Source organism: Aspergillus wentii (genome assembly GCF_001890725.1).
Source record: "Aspergillus wentii DTO 134E9 unplaced genomic scaffold ASPWEscaffold_1, whole genome shotgun sequence".
In the NCBI taxonomy this organism is placed as follows: Eukaryota; Fungi; Ascomycota; class Eurotiomycetes; order Eurotiales; family Aspergillaceae; genus Aspergillus; species Aspergillus wentii.
Genome location: NW_024467832.1, coordinates 2929389 through 2953127, shown reverse-complemented (window position 1 = coordinate 2953127; position 23739 = coordinate 2929389). Strand labels below are relative to the sequence as shown.

The 23739-nt window shown below is 48.1% G+C and overlaps 9 protein-coding genes across 9 annotated transcripts; 5 read left to right on the top strand and 4 right to left on the bottom strand.

The window, feature by feature from the left end:
• Positions 1-1213: 1213 nt before the first annotated feature.
• ASPWEDRAFT_101582 (uncharacterized protein) lies at positions 1214-2638 on the top strand (the record flags this gene model as incomplete). The annotated part of the gene is made up of 1 exon (XM_040827401.1): positions 1214-2638. The coding sequence occupies one exon, from the start codon at positions 1214-1216 to the stop codon at positions 2636-2638; it is 1425 nt and encodes a 474-aa protein (XP_040694829.1).
• A 521-nt stretch (positions 2639-3159) lies between these two features.
• Positions 3160-4779, bottom strand: ASPWEDRAFT_34644 (L-lactate dehydrogenase). Its single transcript, XM_040834052.1, has one exon. It carries the CDS (start codon positions 4316-4318, stop codon positions 3251-3253), a length of 1068 nt encoding a protein of 355 aa, XP_040694828.1. The 5' UTR covers positions 4319-4779; the 3' UTR covers positions 3160-3250.
• A 639-nt stretch (positions 4780-5418) lies between these two features.
• Positions 5419-6906, top strand: ASPWEDRAFT_167183 (putative acyl-CoA thioester hydrolase; the record flags this gene model as incomplete). Its single annotated transcript, XM_040830118.1, has 4 exons — positions 5419-5744; positions 5797-6093; positions 6139-6320; positions 6365-6906. The coding sequence occupies 4 exons, from the start codon at positions 5419-5421 to the stop codon at positions 6904-6906; spliced, it is 1347 nt and encodes a 448-aa protein (XP_040694827.1).
• Positions 6907-7050: 144 nt separating this feature from the next.
• On the top strand, positions 7051-8239 carry ASPWEDRAFT_248748 (AAA-ATPase Vps4-associated 1 family protein). Its single transcript, XM_040832672.1, has 4 exons — positions 7051-7305; positions 7365-7655; positions 7766-7848; positions 7910-8239. Exons 1-4 carry the CDS (start codon positions 7195-7197, stop codon positions 8022-8024), a joined length of 600 nt encoding a protein of 199 aa, XP_040694826.1. The 5' UTR covers positions 7051-7194; the 3' UTR covers positions 8025-8239.
• A 2706-nt stretch (positions 8240-10945) lies between these two features.
• On the bottom strand, positions 10946-12552 carry dspC (dual specificity phosphatase YVH1). Its single transcript, XM_040832659.1, has 4 exons — positions 12393-12552; positions 12086-12307; positions 11670-12017; positions 10946-11581 (listed from the first exon to the last, which is right to left on the bottom strand). The coding sequence occupies exons 1-4, from the start codon at positions 12434-12436 to the stop codon at positions 11179-11181; spliced, it is 1017 nt and encodes a 338-aa protein (XP_040694825.1). The 5' UTR covers positions 12437-12552; the 3' UTR covers positions 10946-11178.
• A 2831-nt stretch (positions 12553-15383) lies between these two features.
• On the top strand, positions 15384-17642 carry znfA (putative C2H2 finger domain protein; the record flags this gene model as incomplete). Its single annotated transcript, XM_040830117.1, has 3 exons — positions 15384-15859; positions 15938-17041; positions 17096-17642. The coding sequence occupies 3 exons, from the start codon at positions 15384-15386 to the stop codon at positions 17640-17642; spliced, it is 2127 nt and encodes a 708-aa protein (XP_040694824.1).
• Positions 17643-19050: 1408 nt separating this feature from the next.
• Positions 19051-21147, bottom strand: ASPWEDRAFT_100359 (nucleoporin NDC1; the record flags this gene model as incomplete). Its single annotated transcript, XM_040827301.1, has 3 exons — positions 19051-20614; positions 20674-20941; positions 21015-21147. 3 exons carry the CDS (start codon positions 21145-21147, stop codon positions 19051-19053), a joined length of 1965 nt encoding a protein of 654 aa, XP_040694823.1.
• A 457-nt stretch (positions 21148-21604) lies between these two features.
• Positions 21605-22484, top strand: ASPWEDRAFT_100054 (SNAP receptor PEP12; the record flags this gene model as incomplete). Its single annotated transcript, XM_040827274.1, has 2 exons — positions 21605-21901; positions 21963-22484. The coding sequence occupies 2 exons, from the start codon at positions 21605-21607 to the stop codon at positions 22482-22484; spliced, it is 819 nt and encodes a 272-aa protein (XP_040694822.1).
• Positions 22485-22844: 360 nt separating this feature from the next.
• On the bottom strand, positions 22845-23729 carry ASPWEDRAFT_167177 (cytochrome c1 heme lyase CYT2; the record flags this gene model as incomplete). Its single annotated transcript, XM_040830116.1, has 1 exon — positions 22845-23729. The coding sequence occupies one exon, from the start codon at positions 23727-23729 to the stop codon at positions 22845-22847; it is 885 nt and encodes a 294-aa protein (XP_040694821.1).
• Positions 23730-23739: the final 10 nt, after the last annotated feature.

Below are 23739 nucleotides of genomic sequence, written 5' to 3'. Positions count from 1 at the left end.
CTGTCAGTGATCGGAGAGCACCACGTCGAAGTGGTACGTATACACTGCACTCAGCTGATGCATGTCAGCCCATGGATCACATTGTTTCAGATGGATGTTTCAACTTTCGATATAATGGCACACCCGGCGGCCATTATTGGTGACACCCCTCTGTCGCTTTGCAATGTCATTGGCTGGTTCGATGCAGTGTTGGCCGAACAGGCGGGTAAAGGCCGCGCGCCAATTGCGTTGTCGCTAAGTCCCCGAGTCTGGCCTTGTCGGTGAAACACCCCTTGCACACAGACAAACGATGACAGGAGGTGAATAATACTATGGGATTGATATAGCGACTCCATCTGAACATCGCAGTTCGTCATAAAGTGGCTCTGGTGGCAAAGATGGAGCCCTGATGGCGGTGGCCTAAAAGGTGGTCAGATCAATAGGTGGGTTTTTTATACCCTGCTAGAGTCTAGACCGCCAGCCTATCATATTTCTTTTGCCGATCTGTAAAGTGTCCAAACTCCAAACTCATCTAATATTGCAGTCTTTTGAGAGTATCCAGTCCACCCTTCCCGTGGATCAACCAAACTCTGCCGCTCTCACTTCATCAATTCCAGTCATCTCCTGGTTGCAATTGCCCATGATACTGATAGATATAATTATAATGCCTTCAGGGGGAGATCCCCATCGGCTCCACCCAATAGCTCAAAGAAGCTTAACCCGTGGCTGATCAGGACTAGCGGCGCTGCCCAGTCTATATTTGCAGCCAATCAGCCTCGAGCATTCCCAGTTTTTCTCTTTCTGGGGAAGCAAAAGTTGGCCACTAGGGCCTAGGCATGTCCCCTTTAGGAAGCAACTTATCAGTCCGTCTAAAAAAAAGATATTCACTCTCTCCCCTCACTCCGTATGATTTGTTCTGTTCTCTTTTCTATTCTGGATCTTCCCGTCCTTTTTTTTTTTAATCCTTTGGTCTCTGACTGTACATATTCTAATCTAATTACATCATTCGTTCTCGGTCTCTTCTCTCCTGTTGCTATTTCAACTGCCCCTCTCTCCCTTATCTATCTCTCCCTCGACTACTGTCTTTGTCTTTCATCGTTACACCACTGTCTCTCCTTAATTAACCCTCATCCACTCTTTTACGAGAGGCTGGCACTCTTGTATACCTTTCTCACCTATCATCGTCAAATGAAGCTTGCAATCCAGTCAAGCAGATAGCTTAGTGGCTAGGATCATGCGTCTCACACCATGTCTCTTCACTGCTACATCTCTCTCCACCTGCGTCGCGGCCTTTTTTCCCTATAGCTTCAAACCCGGAGACTCCGCCAGCGATTCCATCCAAGATGCAGATTCAAAAGATGATGCCGACTCCAGCGGTTCGATAACTCTGGACCTCCGAAAGGTCCGTCGCGGTAATAACTACAAAGTTGTCATGGCAGACACGCCGTCCGCCAACAACAGCGTCGCCCTCAACCAAGACGGAAATGACTACTCTTACTTCGCCACCATCAAACTCGGCTCGCAGGACCAGGATATGTGGATGCTACTTGATACTGGAGGAACCAACACTTGGGTCTTTTCTTCGGATTGCACGTCCAAGGCTTGCAAGCAACACAACACCTTTGGAGAAAAGGCTTCTACCACTCTCAAAATGACGTCGAATAAATGGAATGTTGGATACGGAACTGGCACTGTTAGTGGTCTCTTGGGCAATGACACCCTTTCCATTGCAGGACTGGATGTTGGGATGACTCTTGGATTAGCCGACGAAGCATCAGACGATTTCATGTCCTATCCCATGGACGGTATTCTGGGTCTTGGCCGCTCAAACAATAGCGGATACGGTACACCCAGTTTTATGGATGCCTTGGTGGAAGGCAACCTTCTCCAGTCAAACAGCATTGCCTTTAGCCTCTCTCGAGGCAAGGACGGGGGTAAGGATGGGGAAGTCTCCCTGGGTCATGTTGACGAAAGCAAGTATATCGGGGATATTACCTATACCGACACGGTAGGAGACAGCGCACGGTGGACTATTCCTTTGGACGACGCCATCGTGAACGGCCAGGCCTGTAATTTCACCGGAAAGTCCGCCATCATCGACACAGGAACCTCCTATGCTTTACTTCCCCCCGGAGATGCCAAAGCTCTTCATGCCCTCATTCCCGGGTCTACTTCTTCTGGCGAGAACTATGTCCTACCGTGCAACTCGACCGCGGAGCTGCGGTTCAAGTTTTCTGGGGTCAGTTACAGCGTTTCCCCCAAGGACTATGTCGGGTCCAAGAGTGGCACAAACTGCGTGTCAACCATTATTGGACACCAGACATTTGGAGACGACGAATGGCTCTTGGGTGATGTCTTCCTCAAAAACGTCTACTCGGTTTTTGATTTCGACAACAGCCGAGTCGGCTTAGCAGGTCGTGATTCCGACTCGCCCCCAATTGGCAACTCAACATCCTCGTCAAATTCCACTATTACATCAACCTCGGATGTGTCTGAAGACGATGACCCAAAGACCGAGTCTACGACTTCGACTTCGACTGCTACTGCTGCTGGCTCCAGCGGTACTAGTTCGACAGACGACCAGACTGGTGCAGCATCCAACATTGTTCCCAAATTCTACTGGCCTGCCGCGATGGCTATGTTCATGCTCTGGATATAGCCTAGTTCTAGCGGGCTTTTCCAAACCTCTTCCCACCCGAAGCTCACACCTTCCGCAGTCTATCCGGTTTCTCATTCGCTTATATCATTCACTCGCTTTATACACCATTCATCATCATTCATCATCATTCATCATCATTCATCATCATTCATCATCATTCATCATCATTCATCATCATTCATCATCATTCATCATCATTCATCATCATTCATTTATTCTACCCATCGTCTATCTTTTAATACCCCCGGAGCGTTCAAAAATGTACATTGTTTAGACCCGGCACTGGTTGATTTCTGGCATCAGCATACACTGTTTTCTGAACATACATAACTGGATTGCACATGGTTTTTCATTCTACGGAGTACTTGGTTGAAGATCTGTCGTCGGGTCTATGATATGTGTCTTGTTTTTATTCTTTATCTTTTTCCTATTGGCACATATTTCACTGATCTTGGTATGCTTTGTTGATAAACATTAGAGGGCGGCGTAATGGATTTGAGCTCGAGTATTTTCGCTCATGCAAATACTATTTATTTCACGACAAAGACACCCTTTACAACACAACCTTTTCCGGAATCAACGTGTATGACTTTGGACACGAGTCTGTTATAATCAGTTAGTCAACTGCTTTGAAGTGCAGGAAACAGGAAACATACCTAGCATGGTTTTGTCAAACTCTTGGACGTTGTTGAATCCAGCAACACACATCAGGATATCAAAGTCCGCTAGGAGAGACTTCATGACATGACGAACTCCATCCTCGCCCAAGATACTGAGTCCCCAAATCCAAAGTCGTCCCACGAAGACAAACTTGGCACCGAGTGCAAGAGCCTTGACCACATCGCTGGCTCCGCGAACTCCACTGTCATACATGATGTATATCTGCTCACCGACAGCTTCAACGATCTTCTCCAACGCGTCGAGACTTGGAATTGCCCCATCAACCTGCCGACCTGCATGGTTGCTCACGACAATACCATCAACGCCATACTCGACACACTTCCTAGCATCCGCAGCAGACTGGATTCCCTTGATCACAAACGGGCGACCCCCGGAGATTTGCTTCCACTTCTCTATCAGCCAGGGAATCGTCTCCCAGGACCACGCACGACCGTGCCAGATTGAATCGATCCACTTCGTCGATGCCGCGACGATATCTTTCTCCGGGTCGATGCCGTCCTCGCGACACCGCTTCTGGAACACAGGATCAGACAGACCTATTTCGGCGCCGATGCCGCGGTAAAAGGCATAGTTGGAGTTGGCGACGTCATCGTGTCGCCAACCAAGCTGCCAGGTGTCCGTGGTGAGAATTAGCGCGTCGAAGCCTGACTTCCATGCGCGCTCCATGAGAGATATGGTCAACTCGTCGTCGTGAGGCATGTATAGCTGATAAAAGCGAGGGCCGTTCCCATTTGCCTCTCCAACCTTTTCGATGGGTGTGCTTCCAGCCGTGGAGAGACAGTAAGGCAGGTTGAGTTCCCCAGCGACCTTGGCGACCGGGACTTCAGCCAGGGGGTGGTATATCTTGTTTATGCCGATGGGAGCGAAGCCAATAGGTGCGGACACCCTGTGGCCGAAGATCTCTGTCGTGGTATCCCGCAAGTTTGTGTCCACCAGCTGTCTAGGGATGATTCGGTGGCGGTAGAAGGCTTGACGGTTGGCCAGGTGGGTGTTGGACATGCCTGCGTTTGAGGATGCATAATACCTAGCGAGTCAGTGTGGGTGCTTTGGTATGCGTCGAGGTTCTCTTACCAGCCGGCTTCGGTGAGCTTTTGTCGGGCTCTTTCTTCGAGTTTCTTTGGATCTGTCGGTTATCAGCATGGTTTTTAACAGGACGATTGATCCTTCATACCAGTGTTGAAAGGAGGTACTTGGCCATCGTTGCTCTTCCAAAAGTTTTCCCGCTGGTATAATCCCCATTGGGGCGTTGCTCTGTTCTGGATATTGGGGTTGCTTGGGTCACTCATGATGGATATCGTCAATTCGAATCAGATAAAGGTCTCAGAGAAAGGAAATATAGTATGATACTGAATAGCAAATTGAGTTCTGAATTCCCTTCCATGCCACCGATTGATATAGATGCCAGTCTTATCGATGACTTCATTTTGACGCCGTTTCTCGGTCGAGAGAGATGGAGCTCCCTGGCCATTCTAATTGGCGATCACTACCATATTGTCTCGTCCAAGCTTTGATGGACACATGGATTGTATCTCTGAGATTATTATTTTGTGAGTGTTGGAATTGAGGAGTTGTCGGATTCTTCTCGACCGAATGATTCCACTTTAGTGTCAGGTCACTCGGATGAGAGACTAATAGTATCTGCAGATCATTTAGTATTTAGTATTTAGTATCCTATTTTGCTATCTTAATCATCTACTCTGTACTTGAATATATTATCCTCATTCATTTTGTTGAGTGCTATACCGATGATGTCATTGCACATTACAACCTCAATTCCTCCAAACCACCAACAAAAAGCGTCAAAAACCCCCAGAAACAAACCCAGATAGACTTCCAAAATGACTCCTTTTCCATCTTCTCATCCTCGTTTTCCAATGCATCTTCTTAGCAAATAATTACCAAATGAATGCCGAAATCCCGACTTCCCCCGGATAGTGACAAAAGGCTAACCGGCCCGGGAAAACCTTCGGGACGTGCCAGTGTCAGCCGTTCAGCTATCTTAAGTCGGCTGCTTCCTCTCAGCTCACACACCCCTCGTTTGTTCTGTCCAGTCATTGAAGAAGAATTGTTAAACAGTCGGTTTATCTTTCACAATCATCATGTTCGGATTGAGTAGACGGTCAGCGGTGACGCGCTCGAGATGTCTTGTCGCACAGAGAGCTAGACAGTCACCGCAATCGCTCATATCGCGGGATTTCCACAGCACCCAGGTCAACGCAGAACGACCAACATGGCTGCCGATGCGGGTGAAGACGCCTTGGATTGAGGCGTTGAGTAAGAGTCGTGAAAATCCGACTCCTGCGCCGCGCCCAAAGCCGGATTTGACGCCCAAGAAGATGTCGGATACTTTTTATAGTGCTGTACTACCACTGGCTCAGGATAAGTGGCTTCTGGATAGCTATCTCAATGCGTCGGGCCATATCAGGTATGTCTGTCTGAGTCAAAGTTGGATATGCGACGATTACTGACAGAGCTAGATTGGGTTCTTTGTTGATGGACCTCGATGCTTTCGCTGGTGTCATTGCCTACAGACACACTGGAGACTCGGTGACCACAGTGACAGCGGCCTGTGACAGAATCACCATCGAGCATCCGCTAATGGAGATTTGTGATCTCGAACTAAGCGGTAAAGTTACATATGCTACCGGAAGATCCAGTATGGAGATTTCGCTGCAGATAGCCAAGGCTCTTCCGGAAGGGCAAAAGCACAAACCAGAAGATATCTTAATTACTTGTGCTTTTACCATGGTTTCGTTGGACCCTGTGACGAAGAAGTAAGTGACTCTTGTAATTATTATGAACGTCTATTAACGTATCAGGCCGTCTCTTGTCGCCCCTATCTTGGCCGAGACTGAGGAAGAAAAGCGTCTTTTTAAGAAAGGAGAGGAGAACTCCCAGGCCAAGAAGGCATTGAGGAAAAAGAGTCTTTTGCAGACGGCGCCGGTTGATGAAGAGAGTGAACTGATTCATTCCATGTGGACCAAGGAAGTGGCGTATCTGAGTAAGTTGCCATTCTCGTTTGGATTAACAATACTGACTTTACAGACCCTGAAAATCCGGCCAAAAGACCTTCAAACGCAGTCTACATGAGCGACACTGTGTTAAAGTCCGCCATGATCATGCAGCCGCAAGATCGCAACCGCCACAACTTTATGATCTTCGGTGGCTTCCTCCTCAAACAGACCTTTGAACTTGCATTCTGCTGCGCTGCATCTTTCTCCCACTCTCGCCCGAACTTCATCTCCCTGGATCCTAGCACATTCGAAAACCCGGTCCCTGTTGGTAGTGTGCTATACCTGCGCGCCACCGTCTCTTACACAGAACCGCAAGAAATGGAAGGAATCGACAGCAAGTACACCAAGGTGCAGGTTCGCGTGGACTCCAAGGTCCGAGACGTCGAGCACGGCACCAAGAAGTCGACAGGCATGTTCAGCTACACCTTCTTGGTCGAGAAGGATATCCAGGTCATGCCTAGGAGTTATGGAGAGTTTATGCTCTGGACTGATGCCCGGAGACGTGCGGCACTTGTTCCTGATTCCAAGGAGCCTAGCGCTCTTAGAACTATCAAGGACAGTGTGACGGAGTAGATTTTTCAAGCATACAATGTAATATATCGTTTCCTAACTTGCTTGCTATAGATAGATCATTTCAGTGATAATAGAGTACATAAAACCATTTAACCCTAAAATATCAAGTAGAGGTACGAATAAGTCAATCGACTACTATACAAGTCACATGACAGCCTAGTTCTCCGCACTACACTCATGATAACACTCAACCTCATCACCAACTCCTCAATAAATCCCCAGCTACATTCCATACGATAGAAGCCATCTCATAAAACAAAAGGTAAATTAAGCCTGGCACTGAATAGAATGTCCCTCCCAAATACCTGGTATTTACGTCGAGTGGCCGACACAGCCGCCAAAGCGTGCCTGATCTGTTACAAACCCTCGAGCAGTGTGCTGATCACGCCAGATAACAAGGTATGTTGATATTGCCTATCTGTATCTTGTTTACCGGGATATTTATTGAGTTGTTGAAGGATTTCTTTTACGTATGTCCCGCCCACTTGAAGGATCGCAATTTCTGCTCGCCTGTTGTGGACACGGAAGAGCAGCAGGCCAAGAAGAAGCAGGATGCTATGGCTTTGGAGATTGAAAAGGTAAAGAAGGAGTACGAGGAGAAGCAGAAAAAGAAGAAAGAAAAGGAACAGGAAAAGGAGAAAGAGAAGAAGGCAACCGATGATAATGCCAAGGAGAAAGACGATCAAAGCAAGACGGATAAGAATAAGGATGGCAGTGACAAGAGTGATGAGAAGGAGAGGGATGACAAGGTTTGTTTTCTTTTCTTTTTCTGCTTTATATTTGCTTGTTTTCTTTCTTTGTTTTTTTTTTTTTTTTTTTTTTTTCCTGGGTGTAAGGTAGGCTGACATGGCGACAACAGATCGATTCCATCAGAAAATCAGATACAACTGGTGTATCCACGCCCACGTCGGATGACTCGCCTCGGATATTTTCTTTACATAAGTAGGTTGAATTTTGAATTTGAAAGAGTTTGATCTGCCTAGAACTAATCTAACTGTGTCAGAAACTTCTACCAAATGCGCATTGACAGACTGCGCAATATGGAAATGGCAAAGAGAAACCGTCAACGATTACAAGATCCTTCACTCTTCCCATCTGTTCCTTCCGGGGGTATTTGAATTACACGGCAGCGCAGATCGATCATATCAGTTTTGGCCCGACTGACGTGACGTTTGCAATCCCAGCGTCAGCGGGAGAAGGCGTTGTTATTTTTTCTTTTTCTTTTTTTCGACGAGGCTACCTATGACGCGCCTTCTTCATGACGATCTCTGATATGGATTTGAAAGATTGTTGGACGACGATACATGGCTGTTTACCTTTGGACGATGAAACGGATACGAGATGCAGAGTTAGTGGCCAGTGAGCAATCGACAGGAACGCCACATTAATGCAGGAAGCTCGATTATCATCCCAACGAGCACTAGTGACTTCGTGTACTGAAGGGCAAGACGGACGAACGAACTTCTAGATTGATGGGATAATTCCAAGCCGTGAGAGATCGACAATCGCCACGAGGATGAGTGAAATTCTGCGTCTGTGGCTTGAGGGTTAATTAGCAGTTCGGTCCGTGTTCTTGATATCATGCGGTGAGAACAGTCCTTGACTTGACTTGCATCTTGTGACTCGGCCAGTGTCATGTCACTTGTGGGCAGAGATTTACCCTGAAAGATGTAGGTTGATGAGGGATCGCCGGCCTAATCAGTTTCCAGAATGCGGACAAGGATGAATCAGGTGGGTTGAAGGCTCGACAACGGTTTCCCAGATGGTGTATGATCACTGCTTGAGACCTGCATGCTGATATTTCCGTCTGCCATGTCAGCACATCTAGCGGTGAAAATCCTGACTAGTCGTACAGACTGGTTATTCCACCGCTCAGACTGGGGAGAAGATAGAAGAAGATAAATATACCATGATTGAGCTATGAATACAGCAGAATATATACCAGACTCGCAATTCATGTATGCATGCATTGTTCACGGGAATAAGCACTAGGCTAAACGCGATGCTGACTGCTACACAAAGTACGGTACAGGTCAGATGGAAGCCGTCTGTGCTTTGGGCAGCATTCAGCCTTCAGCCCTAGGGGAATGATGGAGTGTTCAAGCAAGGCGTATGTATTATTTATGCTTGATGGAAATAGATCACATTACATCCACATCCAGCATTGCCATGTATAGATGGGATTTGTAAAGCTGCATATCTACGTATTCCACAATAGTCAATCATACTCTAGCACATCTATACATACTACCTAGTATCTATGTCTATGTCTACGGAATGCAGCATGATGTAATTAAGGCCATGGCCACCGTGATAGGAATGTGACGACTCGCCTCGAATCGACTCGACTGGATGCGAGGATGTGGGGAAGGGGGCAGTGCAATGAGTTTATCCATACTCATCTTACTCTTCCTCTCTGTAAGGGGAATGCATACAGTACTCTAGTTACAGCTTCTATCTATACTCTCTATAGATACAGATACAGATATCTACACATCACTCAAACACAACATCTTCCAACTCAACAAAAATAAAAATAAAAACACAAACCAAAAAAGAGAGAGAGAAAAGAATCAAGCAAGGCCCTCCTCAATCCTGAAACCACTCCGTTCCTGATACTCCATCACAAGTAGGCAGTGCAAATTGCTTGGCATGCAAGAATGGAGCCCTTACCAGCCAATCAACCACACGCCCCCTAGCCCTGTCCTGAAGTGTTCACTGCTCAGTGTGTCTGTTATTTCCCTTGTGGGGATTTTATTTTCTTGTCGTGTCGCATCGCATATTTCGGGGCTTACATACGACTTTAACAGGCTGGTAAAGAAGAGGGAAAAAAAAAAAAAAAAGGCTGAAGATATCCGGAGTTAAGAGTGGGGCTCGACCTGACTGGTGGTTTGAAAAATACACGGGTATGTATTATTGGATACTCCTGAAGATTCTGGAAGATGGTGGACCACCACCTACCTATTTACCGTCGACTACTGGATATGTGTAAGGCGAGAAGAGCGGTGGTGTATGCAAATACAGCGTAACAGTGGATACCTACCCAAACCAGGGGTCAAGACACGTGGACTGATGAAATTCCCAGACTTGAATTGAAATATATTACCTGACTGACTGTCTGGAAGTTGTATATCCATGGGAAAAGCCAGGATTAGCGGCCGGTTGCGTAAGAGCCAGTTTGCACAGCCCCCATGGGACCCGGCGCTAACAGGCCAGTTTAGGTAGTTCCAGTCAGTCCAGCCCAACGGGGACAGCCGACAATCATTGGAAGGTGGTTGCTGTATTACTCAGCTAATCCCAGAGCCAGGGATGAGAAAAGTAAAAAAAAGTATGTTTTATTAAGGAAAGGGCAGGGAAAAAAGTGAAACCATTTCCCGATCCAGTCCGGGTGCAGATGCAGATCCTGGCGCTTGTTACGGTGCTTTGGGTGGCCTATCAGAGAAAAAGGTTTGGAGGGTGGGGCTGGTGTGCCTCGTGGGGGAGTGGGGCTGGCTTTTATTCTTCTTTTTTTCTCTTTTTTATTTCTTTTTCCATTCTCTTTCTTTGGTTGTATGATGTTATGATTGAGGATTACAGATAGAGTGTAGATAGAGGAATATTATAATTTGGATAATATATTATCATTTACCATAAAATATAGAAAAAGTAAAAGTACTATGTAATATAGAAGATCGACAAAACAGGGTCTGCAATTGAGTAAGCTTAGCTTTGGGGGCAGTGGCCAACGATCTCGCCAAGATATCAAGTATATTACGTCTTCAGTAGCTGTACAGATTTTCATTTCCAATTGTATTAGTGACTTGTAGCGAACAGTTCACAGTTAAAGTGCTACTAGTAGTAGTAGGTACAGTAGACTGTTCTGTAGTGATTCAGATGATCGACACAGGGTCCAATATGGAGATCATGGATCACACACTACCCAACAAGTCCCCGGCTCCCCGTTCTTTTTACTTCTGCAGATGACACCTGCGCAGCCAATCGTGCCTTAAGGGCGGGATTTATTTACACCATTTTATCTGAGCTAACGTTTTCATGCTTTGGCCCCGTTCAACCGTGGCTCCCCTGTCCCCTGTCCCCCGGTCCTGGGTATAGCTTTCGGCTGTCTGTCCATGGGCCAATGCCCAACCTCATAAGGCAACCGAAAGCCTGGTTTAATGAGATGCGATGATCGCAATACTGTCTGACTGTCTGTGTGTTCATTGTTGGACCCTGGCATTTTGATGTCATCACTCGTTTTCATTTTTGTACTGTATGTAGTAGATGTTGTTGTAGTCAAAGATTCCCCCGTCCAGCTCCTTCCGCTGAGCCTTGTCGCATCCCAGGCGGTAATCGAATCCCCAGTGCGGCTGGGGGTAATTTGCCCCCGCGTGCTGTGTTGACTCGATCTAGAATATCAACTCTGGCTTTGGCGAGGCCAATCGCGGGAACAACCCAGGTGCCGCAGCTGCATCGCATACCCTGCCACGCGAACTTGCCAACATTCTGTCCGCAGATTTCGTTGGGGCAGGTCAATCGGCCGGAGAGCGGTGCGTCAGATCCATCTTCTGAGGGGAAAAGGCTAGGACGCATCCACGTCAGTGGATGCAAAATGACATGGGCACAGTCTTTTCCAGCTGCCTTTGCACCGCCCGGTTGTTCGTGGGGGATGACGAAGGGCGTCGTCGCCAGCTTGCGTCTGTCAATTGGTCAGTATTAGAAATGCAAAGCCTTGGCGTAGATCTCGATGATCTGAGACCATAATTTGGGTGTGCTTGAACACGCACCGGCATTTACGACATTTGATCTCTGTGATACGGTCAGTAGCGTCTTCGGGTTGGTTCTTCTGCTCGTCTTCGAACAAGACAGACTCCATCTCCGGGGCACGTCCACACGCTACACTCTCCTCGACTTCGCGGCGGTACAGCCACCGGCTGTAGATGGGATGGTCCGTGACATCATCCGGACAGCCCATTTGCTTGTAGAGAGAGAGTTGGTCCATGAACCCATCATTAGGCTCACAGAGCGGCCGGCATTCTCTAATGAGCTCAAGGGCTGACTGTGGCGTAAGACTGGGCTGATGGTGGAGCAAGTAGGCGATGCAGATGGCGGCGGAGCGGGACTTGCCCATCGCACTATGGCAGGTCAGCCTCAGGGGAGAGAAGCAAGCACATACAACACGGGGTAAGGAAGATCAACTAACCAATGGACAAGAACACCACCGCCAGCATCCAGACCCGACTGGATGAATTTTACCGCCGCGGGAAAATGCTCGAGGAGATTTTCATCATCGACATCATCGACGTCGATGCGGTGGTGGTGAAACGAGGCAAAGGTCTCATCTACCTGCTGCAGGCGTAACACGGAAACAACATGGGTGATGTTTGCTCTGGTCAGGGCAGCTTTGTTCTTGACGGACAGGATGCTACGGAGATGGGACCGTCAGCAGGTTCTTCCCCGCATCATCGACATGTATCAACTGTCGCGAATAAGAAAGGATCAAGACGAACCCTCCAACGTAGATGTTGTGGCCTGGAAGACAGTTCATAGCCATGGTGAGACTGGAAGTCAGATGTCGTTGACTCGTTGCGGCTATCACAACTCAGTCAAATGCCTCGGAATAAGATCTTGAGGTAGTAAGCAGGAGAAGAAAGATGATTGGTTGGTTGGGAATAGACGGATTAGGACATTAGGGTGTAGGGCAAGGGCAAGGGCATCGCAGCCTGAGGCAGAAAGATTGATACCCCACTGATTGATAGACTAGCCCAGTAGGGTATTAATTCGAGAATGCTACAGACACAAAGTAAGAAAGACGGCATGGACTCCACCGGACAGCGCAAGCGACCGTCGTCTGAAGCCAAAGCGATTCGCCCAACAGGCCGCAAACCCGTGATGGTCGCCATCTCCAATGTTGATCGAGTATCAGAAGCAGAAATTAGCCTTTGGATGTGCAGTAGTGCCGTTTGGGGCGGCTGTGATTGGTGCCCGAGAGACGCCAAGGCGTTAAGCAGTGGGTTTGATGGCTTGAGAGGATGATGGATGTTGTCAGTCTGTGCGGGTTGACTGACGGTGTCGCATGGTCATAAGCTTGACTGCGATCGACAGTAGTATTATCCATGTAGATGTACATGGTGTGATTGTATGATTATAAACTGTTTACTGTACAGAGTAGGTGAAACAAGACACGTCTGCCCTAAAAAAGTGAGGCATGCACGAGAGTTTTAGCCTGCAGCCCTCTAAGGCTTAAGGCTGACGGCGCTTGCACGTAACGTAGCCTAACTTTACTTGCTTTTTTGCCGCAAGGACGGAGGGTTATTAAAGGACTATTGGGACGGTTGGCCACCCAGATACGGGACAGTTGACGAGGGACGACAAGTGCGTCAGCATTTCCAAGTTTTCAAGAATTCAGTTTGTGCCAAGCGACATGGATGGGAAAAAGAACGAAACAGGAGAAGAAGAGAGAGAAAAATCGGAGAGGAGAAGAAGCCAAATGACAGCAGTGTGGCAGTGCATGTATCTAAAGGGAGAGTGGGGCAGTGGGTCTTGATTTGAATATTTTATCAGACAGTGTAAAATCGAAGAATAAAATAATAGAATAGGGTAATAGAGTATAGATAGTAAGAAATATTATTCTCTGTTTTCGTCTGTATTTTCTCTATTTTATTCTCTATTTTATAATTTTATTCTATTTATTATATGTGTTATGAATATAATAGTAATATTAAAATATGGTGGCAACACTACTGTACACTGCCTCGTTCCTAGTCCTACACCCAACAAGGCTAGTCCGACTTCACCGCTGTATATGACTCGCTTGTATATCATCCCTTTTCATTCTCTTTCTGAGTCTGATTCTGGTCTGATTTCTGAATATTTGAATAAATAATAATAATAATATTCTGTAGTTGAAAGTAGTACGTACTGTTCATGATATTTCAAACTTGAATAATGACAGGAAAAGTACTATATGTATGGAAGTAGAATTGAAAAATACACAAACGCTATTCTGGCCTAACTTCCAAGTGTCCACTCTTCCGTTGCAGAGACAATGCGTATCATCTCTTTTCTTTTTGCTCTCTCTACCAGTCTTCCTCTCGCTCTGATATCAGAGAAACTCTCTCTGCAGGGTCAGAGAGAGACACTCGACCAGCCTGAATAGCCTCTTCAGTATCAGATCCACGATCAGCAACCGTTTCCCCAGCCTTGCCTCGCCAATCAGCCCTGCTTACTCTCTCCCTCTCTCTCATCCTCTCTTTATCCTCTCTTTATCCTCAGATCTGTCTCGCTTTACCTGCAGTTCTTCCTCGTTCTTCTCCCCCACACCTCTCTGCTTCAATTCCCTTCCTTTTCATTCCTCTTCTCTTTCTCTCCCTCCAGATCGGCCCTTTTTTTTTTTTTTTTTTTTTTTTTTAATTACCTTTCTTTCCCAACCGGTCGATCACAGGCAACCTCTGCAGCTTTGGGCTGATCTGACCCCCCTCGAGGTGATTGCATAGCCGACTTGTCCTCCGTTACATTGCTTTTTTTCCCCTTCCCTTTGCCTCCCCTTCGTCCTCCACCTCCACCCTAAGTGTCTTTGCTCCTATACCATTTTCGAAATTCGATAGCTGCCTAGATCGCCTGGTCCTCTTGTCCTTCTCTTAAAGCATGCTCGTTGGTCCTCGTTGAGCTGCTGTCCGTCTTGTGTTATTTTGATGGCAATCCTTCGCTTTCCTCAGCTGCGCCATTGCGGAAAGCCTTTCTTTCTACCGACATTCGTTTAATTCCTTCTTCGTCATCTTCTTAAATTTTCCCAGAAAAAAAGGTTCGCTGTCAGCCCTATTTTTTGCCTTATTTCTTTTTTTTTTTTTTTTTTTTTCTTTTTTTTCTGGTGAGCATCAGCGTGCGCCAAGGTGTCGATATTTAGATGGTGGACAACTCGTCCTTTTGTTCCATTTCTTTTCATTGGTCTACTTGCGAAGAGCGGGCGTCATTCTTACACTCCGCCCTTTTCTTTGGCATCACCTTGAGGTCAGATTGGCGTTTAGTGGTTTTTTTTTTTTTTTTTTTTTTTTTTTTTTTTTTTGGAGGCCGTGGCTGCTGCGCCTTTTCGTGGTCTGACTTTGCCCGCTTACATTGTTTGGTAGACGCCGAAACCCTTCTTGCTTCAACCTCAACCCACCAAAGTTCCATCCATCCAAACTCCCCCCATTTATTCTTTATTTTATTTTCTCATCTCACCCCACGGTGCAAAGGACCGTGCTGGACGCCTTCGGTCCTTCAGTCAAATTTAATCTGTCACCGAACCTTCTGTGACAGGGTTCGGTTCCAGAAGCGGGATCTTCTGTCGCAGCGTCAAAACGCGGGGTCGCCACTTGCCTCTGCCATTTTCCTGAGGAACCTTCGGCTCTGCTTTACGGATCAATCGTCGTATTTCTTAAACTGCTCATTCGCACGGTTCGCCCTGGACTCTTCCGGTCTTTGCATGTCATCGGATCAGCCTCCATCGGTTTGGTTCTAGAATGGACTTCCCGCGGCTCTCGCCACCTGCCATTAGCATTCACGACTTTAATAGTGGTTATGACCATCACCATCCCCCCGACAGATTCCAGTATACTATGCCCGGGCAGTCCTTCTCTGGGCCCATGCCCATCCCAACTAAATCAATGTCCAATTTCGCCCCTCCCCCACTGCCTCCGCCATCCCGCATCACCGATCTTGAAGACGGTCACGATGCCGGGTGGCTTCATGCCAATCCCAGAGGATCCGCTTCTTCAACAAAACTAGCACCAATTAACCCCAGCTCGAGCTTGTTCGGAGGCCAGCGTCGTCTGGAACCATCCCTTCCGAGCAATCGAATGGCACTCGACGACCTCGATGGCAGACACAGCGGTTTGCCGATTTCTCGAAGTCCTGAAGCTCATATTAAGATTGAGCCCCCACCTCCGTTGGAGGAGGGGTTCAGGAATTCCGTTTCCATCAACGCCCCGGGTCCAATGTGAGTGACGGATGTCTTGAGTTGTCAAGATGTATCCGTGGTTCTATCGTATTGTTTGCATGCTGACTTGGACCACAGTTTGAAAGGCGAGCGGGACTTTTCTCGACGGAGTGTGAAGAGCTCATTAGATGCATATGACCAACATCTTCTCTCGAAAATTGGGAAACCACTCTCTCCACGACAGTCGATCAGTCATGGGGGTGATAACAAAGGGTCTCTATCGACATTACCTATCCCATCATCACGAAACTTTGGAAATTTCCCTTCCCCGGGAGGCTCCGACGGATCTACTCTCGATGTGAAATGGCACAACAGCCCCCAATTCGGTGGAGTGTCGCCCGGTACCAAGACCGGATGGAATTATATCGATTGCCGAAGCCCCAGTGTGGAGAGCAGTGCGCCATCTTCTGCTATGGATTACGATCAACCAGCCTTTTTGCGCCGTCGAGGAGGAGGAACTACGCCCAACCATGACGATAATTTCAGCCTGCCGAGTCGATCAAACAGAGGAAGCTACGATCACGGTGTATTTTCGGATATCGAGGGTGATATGAACAACGATGATTCGTTACCGCCACGACTGTTTCAACTTCGAGAGCCGACACCCCCGTACTTGGACGCGTCAAAACCAGGTACCAAGAGGAGGGCATCCTCTCCTCCGCGGGAACCGATGAGTGACGATAAGCATACGCTGCATGTGACCACGAGTAATGGCGATCTCTCGCAACGACGAACCACCGGACACCCGTTCACGAGCAATACCCTGTCAGTTAACAGCGGCTACGCACCCAGTCACGGAAGTCGCTCGGCTGCTTCGTCTCTGAGTGTACGGACCTCAGGGTCATACTCGTCTGCCGCATTTTCATTAGGAGGAAGCAGTATGACCAGCACTTCTCCCTACGAGCGATCGCCCGGTGGGTTTTCCTCCAGTTCGGATCTTGATTCGCTTCATGAAAAGTCGATTCTCAACCCCAGCTCGCCCGGTGGGCTAACTGCCCACTCCGCTGTCATTCGACCCTCCTCGAACACTCTGGAGCCACCAAGCACAAATACCCCAAGAAAGCTGTCTTTGGGTACCACTCTCAATGTACCCAAGCCAGCTGCGCCCAAGATTGGTGGATTGTATATCTGTGACTGCTGTCCCAAGAAACCCAAGAAGTTCGACAACCCTGAAGACCTACGGTAAGATTTATGTTCCGAATACAGAAATGACTTGTTTTCCTGACATTGCTCTAGCGCGCATGAAATGGAGAAGCAGTATATGTGCCAATATTGCAACAACCGGTTCAAGAATAAGAACGAAGCCGAACGTCATCAGAACTCGCTTCATCTGCGCCGTCATTCCTGGTCTTGCGCTGCACTTTCAGGATATCAAGCTGCCTTCCATCATTCCTCGTCACCATCCAGCCAAACGGGTGCAGGTTCTTCCCACGACACCTGCGGCTACTGCGGTGAAGAATTTCCAAACTTCCCTCAACCCGATTGGGACCGCAGGTTCGAGCATTTGACAGCAGTACATAAATTTGGCGAGTGCAACAATGCAAAGAAATTCTTCCGTGCAGACCATTTCCGCCAACACTTGAAGCATAGCCATGCCGGCACAAGTGGCAAATGGACCAATATTCTGGAGAATGCGTGCATGAAGGATGAGACTCCCCCTGAGCCCAAGGGGGATAGCAACGAACGTCGCGCTAGAGCGTTGTCGAATGCCAACAGCACAACTTCTACCGGGTCGGGGACACTCACATCAAACGCCATTAGCGAGGTTCTCAGCGATTGCTGACAACTATTGGGAAACCTTCCGGTATCAGTGGAGGAATCTTACTTTTCCTTCCAGGAGATGGCCCAATTATCGTCGGTTAGGGCCATCTTGCGGGAATCCATGGCATGGCTTGCTCCTCTAATGGGCTAGGCTATCTTGGATTCTCGTTTTTCTTTTATCAACTCTTTCTAACTTGCCTGTTTATGGCAATTTTTCATACTTTTTTTTACTGTCGCGACTTACTAGGGAGGCCTTTTGTTTCGCATTTTCAAAAGTTCCCAGCGCTTATGATTCAATGTTCAACTTGATGGTGGGTCATTTTATTTTGTTCTCAAAGTTGAGAAAAGCATTGAACATCTACCACGGCATCATCTTGTTTTGGTTTTTTCATATTCAACACTTGGGTTTTGGAGTACTATCAGGGAAAGATATTGGGATTGAAACCGGGGGTCCACCACACAAAAGGAAAAAGAGTCTCGGCACAACGGCGGCGGTGATGCGACACGACATGACCTTTTTTGATTGATCTTTGTTTTATTCAATTCTGTCTTCTGGCCCGGGAAAGGGAAAACGGAGTCTTGAGGGATCTTCTCTGAGGATGGGTTGTGTGTCTGGATGCGTGGGTGCATATATCATATCATTTGGTTATATTCTTCTGTTTTTTTCTGGCGATTTACTTCTTCTATTTCTTGTTTATTCTTTCTTCCTTTCTTTCTGCCTTTCATCCGTGGGAGTTGTGTGTCTGTGTGTGTGGCACTCTATGTATGTATGTACAAATTCTTCTGGGCGGGCATATGGCGCATCTTTTCTTTTACTATCTATCGGCCCCTCTGGTGATGTGCCTTGGAGGGCGCTCGGCCTTTTTATTATTTCTTTCTTTCTTGTGATTCGACTTTTTTTGTGCTGTACTCTGAGAAAGCCTGGGAGGTTACTTGACATGGAGGATTCGGGATGAGCCACTCACCTGTATACAGGTTTGCTTGATTTTCAGATCCCATCCATGAGGCGTATATATGCATACTGTACTCAAGTACATACCTCTCCAGGCATTTTGTATATAGATTTGAGCAAAGATACATTCTCATGATTTATGATCTCAATACCCACACCATAGATAAGTGATTGTGATGAAGAAACCTGATATTACTGACTGATATGGAATTTGAAATGTACATTCATCCATTTTTATAATATCCCAAGTCAAGCAGTTACTCTACTAGGCCAGAAATCAAACGTACACGGTACAGTGCAACTGCCATTAATCAATACATTCAACGCCCCAGCAATGCATTAGCCAACAACCGGTTAAATAAAGAATCTAAGTAAAGGGAACTTTTCACACCACAAGAAAAGGTAAAAGGTTGAAAAAAAAAAAAAAAAAATCTGTCATTAAGACACATGACGAAATAGAACACAGTTTATTGGTAGATCATGACATCTCCTGATCCTCCAAGAGTCCGGCTGCTTCTTTTGCCAGTCTGAGGTCTTTGCCCACCAGCCCAATGTCTCTCAGGTACAATTTGAATGCAGATAACAGGTCGCTGAGGGAGATCTTCAGTGTGTCGAGCACAACCTCCACGTCTGGAACCCGGCGTGCCTCTGCTTGTGCTGCCGGCTGGCTCGTAGGCGGGAAGTTGACATCGGTCCAGTGTGCATCCAACCCGCCGTGCACAAATGGCTCCAGTGTCATGATTGTATCCGTAAAGAGGCGCACAACACCTGGTACATCAGCCTGGACCTTACCATATTGGTCCTCAGCCAGACTCGCCACAAGGAGACGCGTCAGTGATTCAATGGCATCAACAATAGGGCTCACTGTGCCGTGAGGTGTGCCAAGAACAATGCCAGACAATCGTCTAGCGTAAGTCTGCCGAAAAGGTTGACCCACTGGAGATCGCAGAAATTGCGCAATGAATGGATGGACGTTCTCGGGCTTCTTGGTTGACGATCCCGTGAGCATTTTGAGTTCTTGGGATGAATCGATAAGTCTCTGCTTGCGCTCCGGGCTCAAAACAGCGGAGGAAGCACGGTCGAAAACATCGCGAGCTCTTGCGCGGGCAACTGGTGTCCAATCTGCAGACTGTCCATATGACTTGGCTGTCGTGCTAAAGGCCTCCCCAAACTTGTCTTGTCGCGAAGTCGCCTTGGGAGAAGCAGCAAAGACGTTTTCATCCTTGGGTGGGTCCGTCAAGCGTGGCAAAGTGTGAAGGACAGGTTGGGGTTGTTCAGGTTGCGGCGCAGGCTGTGATCCCGACGCAGGATTCTTCGCCTCTTCGATCCGGGTGGTAATTCCTTTGATCAGTCCTGTGGCAGACTCCAGAATCTGCGACCAGGCCGGGCCACCGTCGCGGTCAATGTCGTTGAAGATTGCCTTTCGTCGATCAGGAAATTGTTGACTGATGAAGCACAGCTCCCAAAATGCGTAGGTAATAACTGCTTCCTTTTTCGCTTTCAAGCCGTTCAACAAGCTGCCGTTAGGATCTTTCGCCTCTGCTGTCAATGGCTGACCTCTTTTAAGAGGCTCCTTGCTAATAAATGCGGAAAAGAAAAGGTTGGATGTTTGCCAGCAGACAACGAGCAATGCGCCGGATATGGCAGACCGGATGAGCAATCCCGGACCAACTGGGAACCATCCTGGTGGATCGGCGGCAGACCGGGGAAAGTTCCAAAACAGTTTGGCGAAGTACAGGGTGAAGCTCCACGCTGGGCGTCTCAGGAAAAGCATGTAAATCAGGGGGCAGAAAGTAGCGACCATTGTACTTCTGGTAACACCAGATTTGATAGATTCGGGAAGTGCAAGTTGTAGTCTTTTCGAAACAGGCTCGATCGGGTGTGTCCTCTGGTCTGCAGAACCAGGGACCCGCTTTGCGACGGGAATAGGAATGCGGTCATGATCGTAGTACAAGTGGGCGACTGACTGCGCAACCGCCAGAACCATATGATAAGTGTAGAGGTACATCGGCCTCTCGTTAAGACTGGCACGCTCATGGGGTCTGATTGGTTTCGTGTTAGCAGGGCCCCAGGGCTCTACCGTCTTTCATTCAGAACATACCGGCCCCGTTTCACCCATTCCAGCTGAGCGCTCGAAGAAGACGACCATTTGTAGATCTCACTAAACCACCACGCAGAGAACAAGTACCATCCGAAAGTTTGAAGCACATCCAGCGGGACCATGAGTTTGAAGCTACCAAGCGAAGAGCTGGTCGTTCTCGAGCCGATGTGCATCTGACCGACGCGCAGGACGAAGATAACAAGGGAAGAGAGGGAGAGAAGGACTGTACGGATACCGCACCCTCCAATTGGGAACCATGACCACAGGACTAAGATACAGTCTGTCAGCTATTTTCATTCGTACGGAGCACTAGGATCAGCAGCCCTTTGCGCAATACTCACAAGATGATTTATCCCCAATTAAAATTGCGGTGATGTAGCAGACAAGAAGAGCAAGAGCAGATGCATGAACAAATCTACGATGCAACGCCGACGTTAAAATGCGCCTGTATGGTCGAGGCTGGGCGGCAGCCATGGTGACAAAAGCTGTAGTCGAAACGACAGTATCTCTGATCAGAGAGATGACGAAATAATCAAAGCATCATCCGAGCTGCAATAGCAGCGACACGTCCCGATAAGCCGGGTGAGAAATTGACTGGACAGGGCGGGGTTGGCGAGGGCGATTGAAAGCGATTTGTGTTGCTGCGGAAGAAAGCCGGACGACAAAATGAAGCTTTTGGGACAAAAGCATCAAAACACACCAGCCACAGACTAGTCAGGTGATCTACAAATGTGGCGCAGAGAGCCCCTCAGTCTAGTCCAGACACAGTCTAGCGCGGCGCTATCATGTGATTGCGGCCTGCAAACGCAGGCATCAGCGGAAGGTCCCGAGGCAACGACATTGCCCTGTCGGCGTTACTGCATCAGCCTACATCATCATCTATTCTTGTTCCTTCCACCCTACACCGGCTTTCCAATCACTCCCAAACATCATGTCTTTTGATCGCCTAAGTTCTTTAGAGTCGCAGCCGACTGCTCTGCGGCGCGAAGAAGATCCTCAGTATCGCGATGACCCCGACTTCCACCGTCTCACCGAGAGTGTATCGAACCAGTTGTTTACCTTAACATCCAACGTCACCCGCTTGTCGAGCCAGGTTTCGCTTATAGGGACCAAGCGGGATACTGCTCGTGGGCGTGAGAGGGCTCATCAAATGCTAGAGGAGACCCGTTCGGGGTTCAAGGATGTAGCAGAAGGCATCAAGAAAGTACAAACATGGGAGGATGTTAATGTATGTCTTAGCGCAAGGGATATGGACCTATATACGGCAACCAGACTGACCTTTTCGGAAGCCTGCCCAGAAATGGACACAGCAGAAGCTGGCATCCGAATTCAAAGCCACCTTCGATGAGTTCCAGACCGTCCAGCGTCGTACTTTAGAAAAGCAGCGGGAGTCTGCAGTAGCAGCTCATCCAGCCCTTCACGATGGTGAATTTGCAGGAACAGAGGAAGATGGACATCAGCTTCAACAGCAACAACTGGAGGAGCAACCTCGTCTTGCCAACCAAAACGAAGTGGATTTCCAAGAATCGCTCATCATCGAGCGTGAGACTGAGATCCGAAACATTGAGCAAAGTGTCGGGGAGCTGAACGAGCTGTTTCGGGATGTGGCCCACATTGTCCATGAGCAAGGTGGGCAGTTGGACATCATTAGCGACAATGTCGAGAGAGTCAATACGGACACCCGGGGCGCGAATGTCGAGCTGCGGGGTGCCAGCCGCTATCAAAAGAACGCTCGAAACAAAGCCTGCTGCCTACTTGTCATTCTTGCTGTCGTTCTACTCATAATTGTGCTAGCAGTTGTTCTTGGCTAGACGTCGAGGTCCATAACCTCTTGATCTCTTACCCCACCACTGTAGGAAGTGGTTTGACCATGTCCTTCCTTTATTGTTATGATATCCTCTGATGTATGATTAAGCCTTAATGGCCTGCAATTATGGCTGATTGTCTCTTGTTTGCGGCGCACATGGAGTGAGAAGAGCAGTTTCTGTTTTCTTATTTTTTTTTTTTTTTGGCTTTGGGATAGATATCGTACATAGTTTCTTTTGTTATACATGAATGATACATCGAGATGGTTCTTATCGCAAAATCATGTCTATACTCCTTTTTCGCCTCTATATGTGCAGCCCAGAAGAAAGAAGAAAAAAAAAAAAATAGGGGAAACAGCTGGTAGCCTATAGCCCGGTGAACTGACTGAATCTCATCCTGCAGCCCTCATAGGTGTTCATCTTGGGCCGGACATCCAGAAAGAAGCTCAACTTCCCAGGTGCAGCTTTGGCAGCCAACCCGGTCGCATCGCCATTCCCTCCCGTTGACTTTCCTTGGTAGAAGTCAATCACATACTCAATTCTCTCCCCACCACAGCGCTCGACCACCCAGTCATGTCGATCAAACGGCAATTGATAGCCCAGAAATCCGTTTATGCGCGCGCGAGGACTCAAATACTGCGGGTCGACTCCCAAGCCACGGAATGAATACAACCTGGGGCCTCCGCACTTCTTACTCCCCGGGTCTGATGAGGGAGCCTTCTTTTCCCAATCTAATATTTGCTGCCAAGCACGCTCATTGACAGCATTGTGGATAGGGATGATGGATGCTACCGATGTCGCCAATTCGGAAGCGGACGTGGTGGATGCGGGGGTGTTGCCTTTGCGCATGAGCGCATCAAAGAATTGCCGCTCAGAGGGATAGACCCAGTTGCCCGAAGCCTTGTCATGGCCTGTCTCGGACTCGGCATTCGATGGGGAGCCGTGTGATGGGACTGCCGTTGAATATGGGGACGAAGAAGCTGCGGATGCTTCGGGAGATTGCTTGAGCCCGGGATCGACGGCCCGGGGAATACTGCTCACTTCACGATCGCCAGAAAGTGGTCTTTGTGATTTTTGAGGTTTCGTATCTTCATCGGAGGGAGCAGCGGGAGAAGGATGAGGATGAGGAGCACCGCCCGAGCCCCGGTTTTGCTGCAGCCAGATCTCACGGGTTTTGTGGTCGACTGGGCATGTTGCGGCCGGAGCAGAGTCCGCAGGAGGAGTCGAAGGAGTGCTTGCACCAGCTCCCATGATCCGAAGT

What these genes read in the sequence shown, in the direction of transcription:
- ASPWEDRAFT_34644 (XM_040834052.1), bottom strand. Translation starts at nt 4,318, where the DNA reads ATGTCCAACACCCACCTGGCCAACCGTCAAGCCTTCTACCGCCACCGA.
- ASPWEDRAFT_248748 (XM_040832672.1), top strand. Translation starts at nt 7,195, where the DNA reads ATGTCCCTCCCAAATACCTGGTATTTACGTCGAGTGGCCGACACAGCC. An exon ending in TGATCACGCCAGATAACAAG is followed by an intron (nt 7,306 to 7,364) that starts GTATGTTGATAT and finishes GAGTTGTTGAAG; the next exon opens with GATTTCTTTTACGTATGTCC. An exon ending in AGAAGGAGAGGGATGACAAG is followed by an intron (nt 7,656 to 7,765) that starts GTTTGTTTTCTT and finishes TGGCGACAACAG; the next exon opens with ATCGATTCCATCAGAAAATC.
- dspC (XM_040832659.1), bottom strand. Translation starts at nt 12,436, where the DNA reads ATGGCTATGAACTGTCTTCCAGGCCACAACATCTACGTTGGAGG. An exon ending in CACAACATCTACGTTGGAGG is followed by an intron (nt 12,308 to 12,392) that starts GTTCGTCTTGAT and finishes CCATCTCCGTAG; the next exon opens with CATCCTGTCCGTCAAGAACA. An exon ending in ATCAAATGTCGTAAATGCCG is followed by an intron (nt 11,582 to 11,669) that starts GTGCGTGTTCAA and finishes ACCAATTGACAG; the next exon opens with ACGCAAGCTGGCGACGACGC.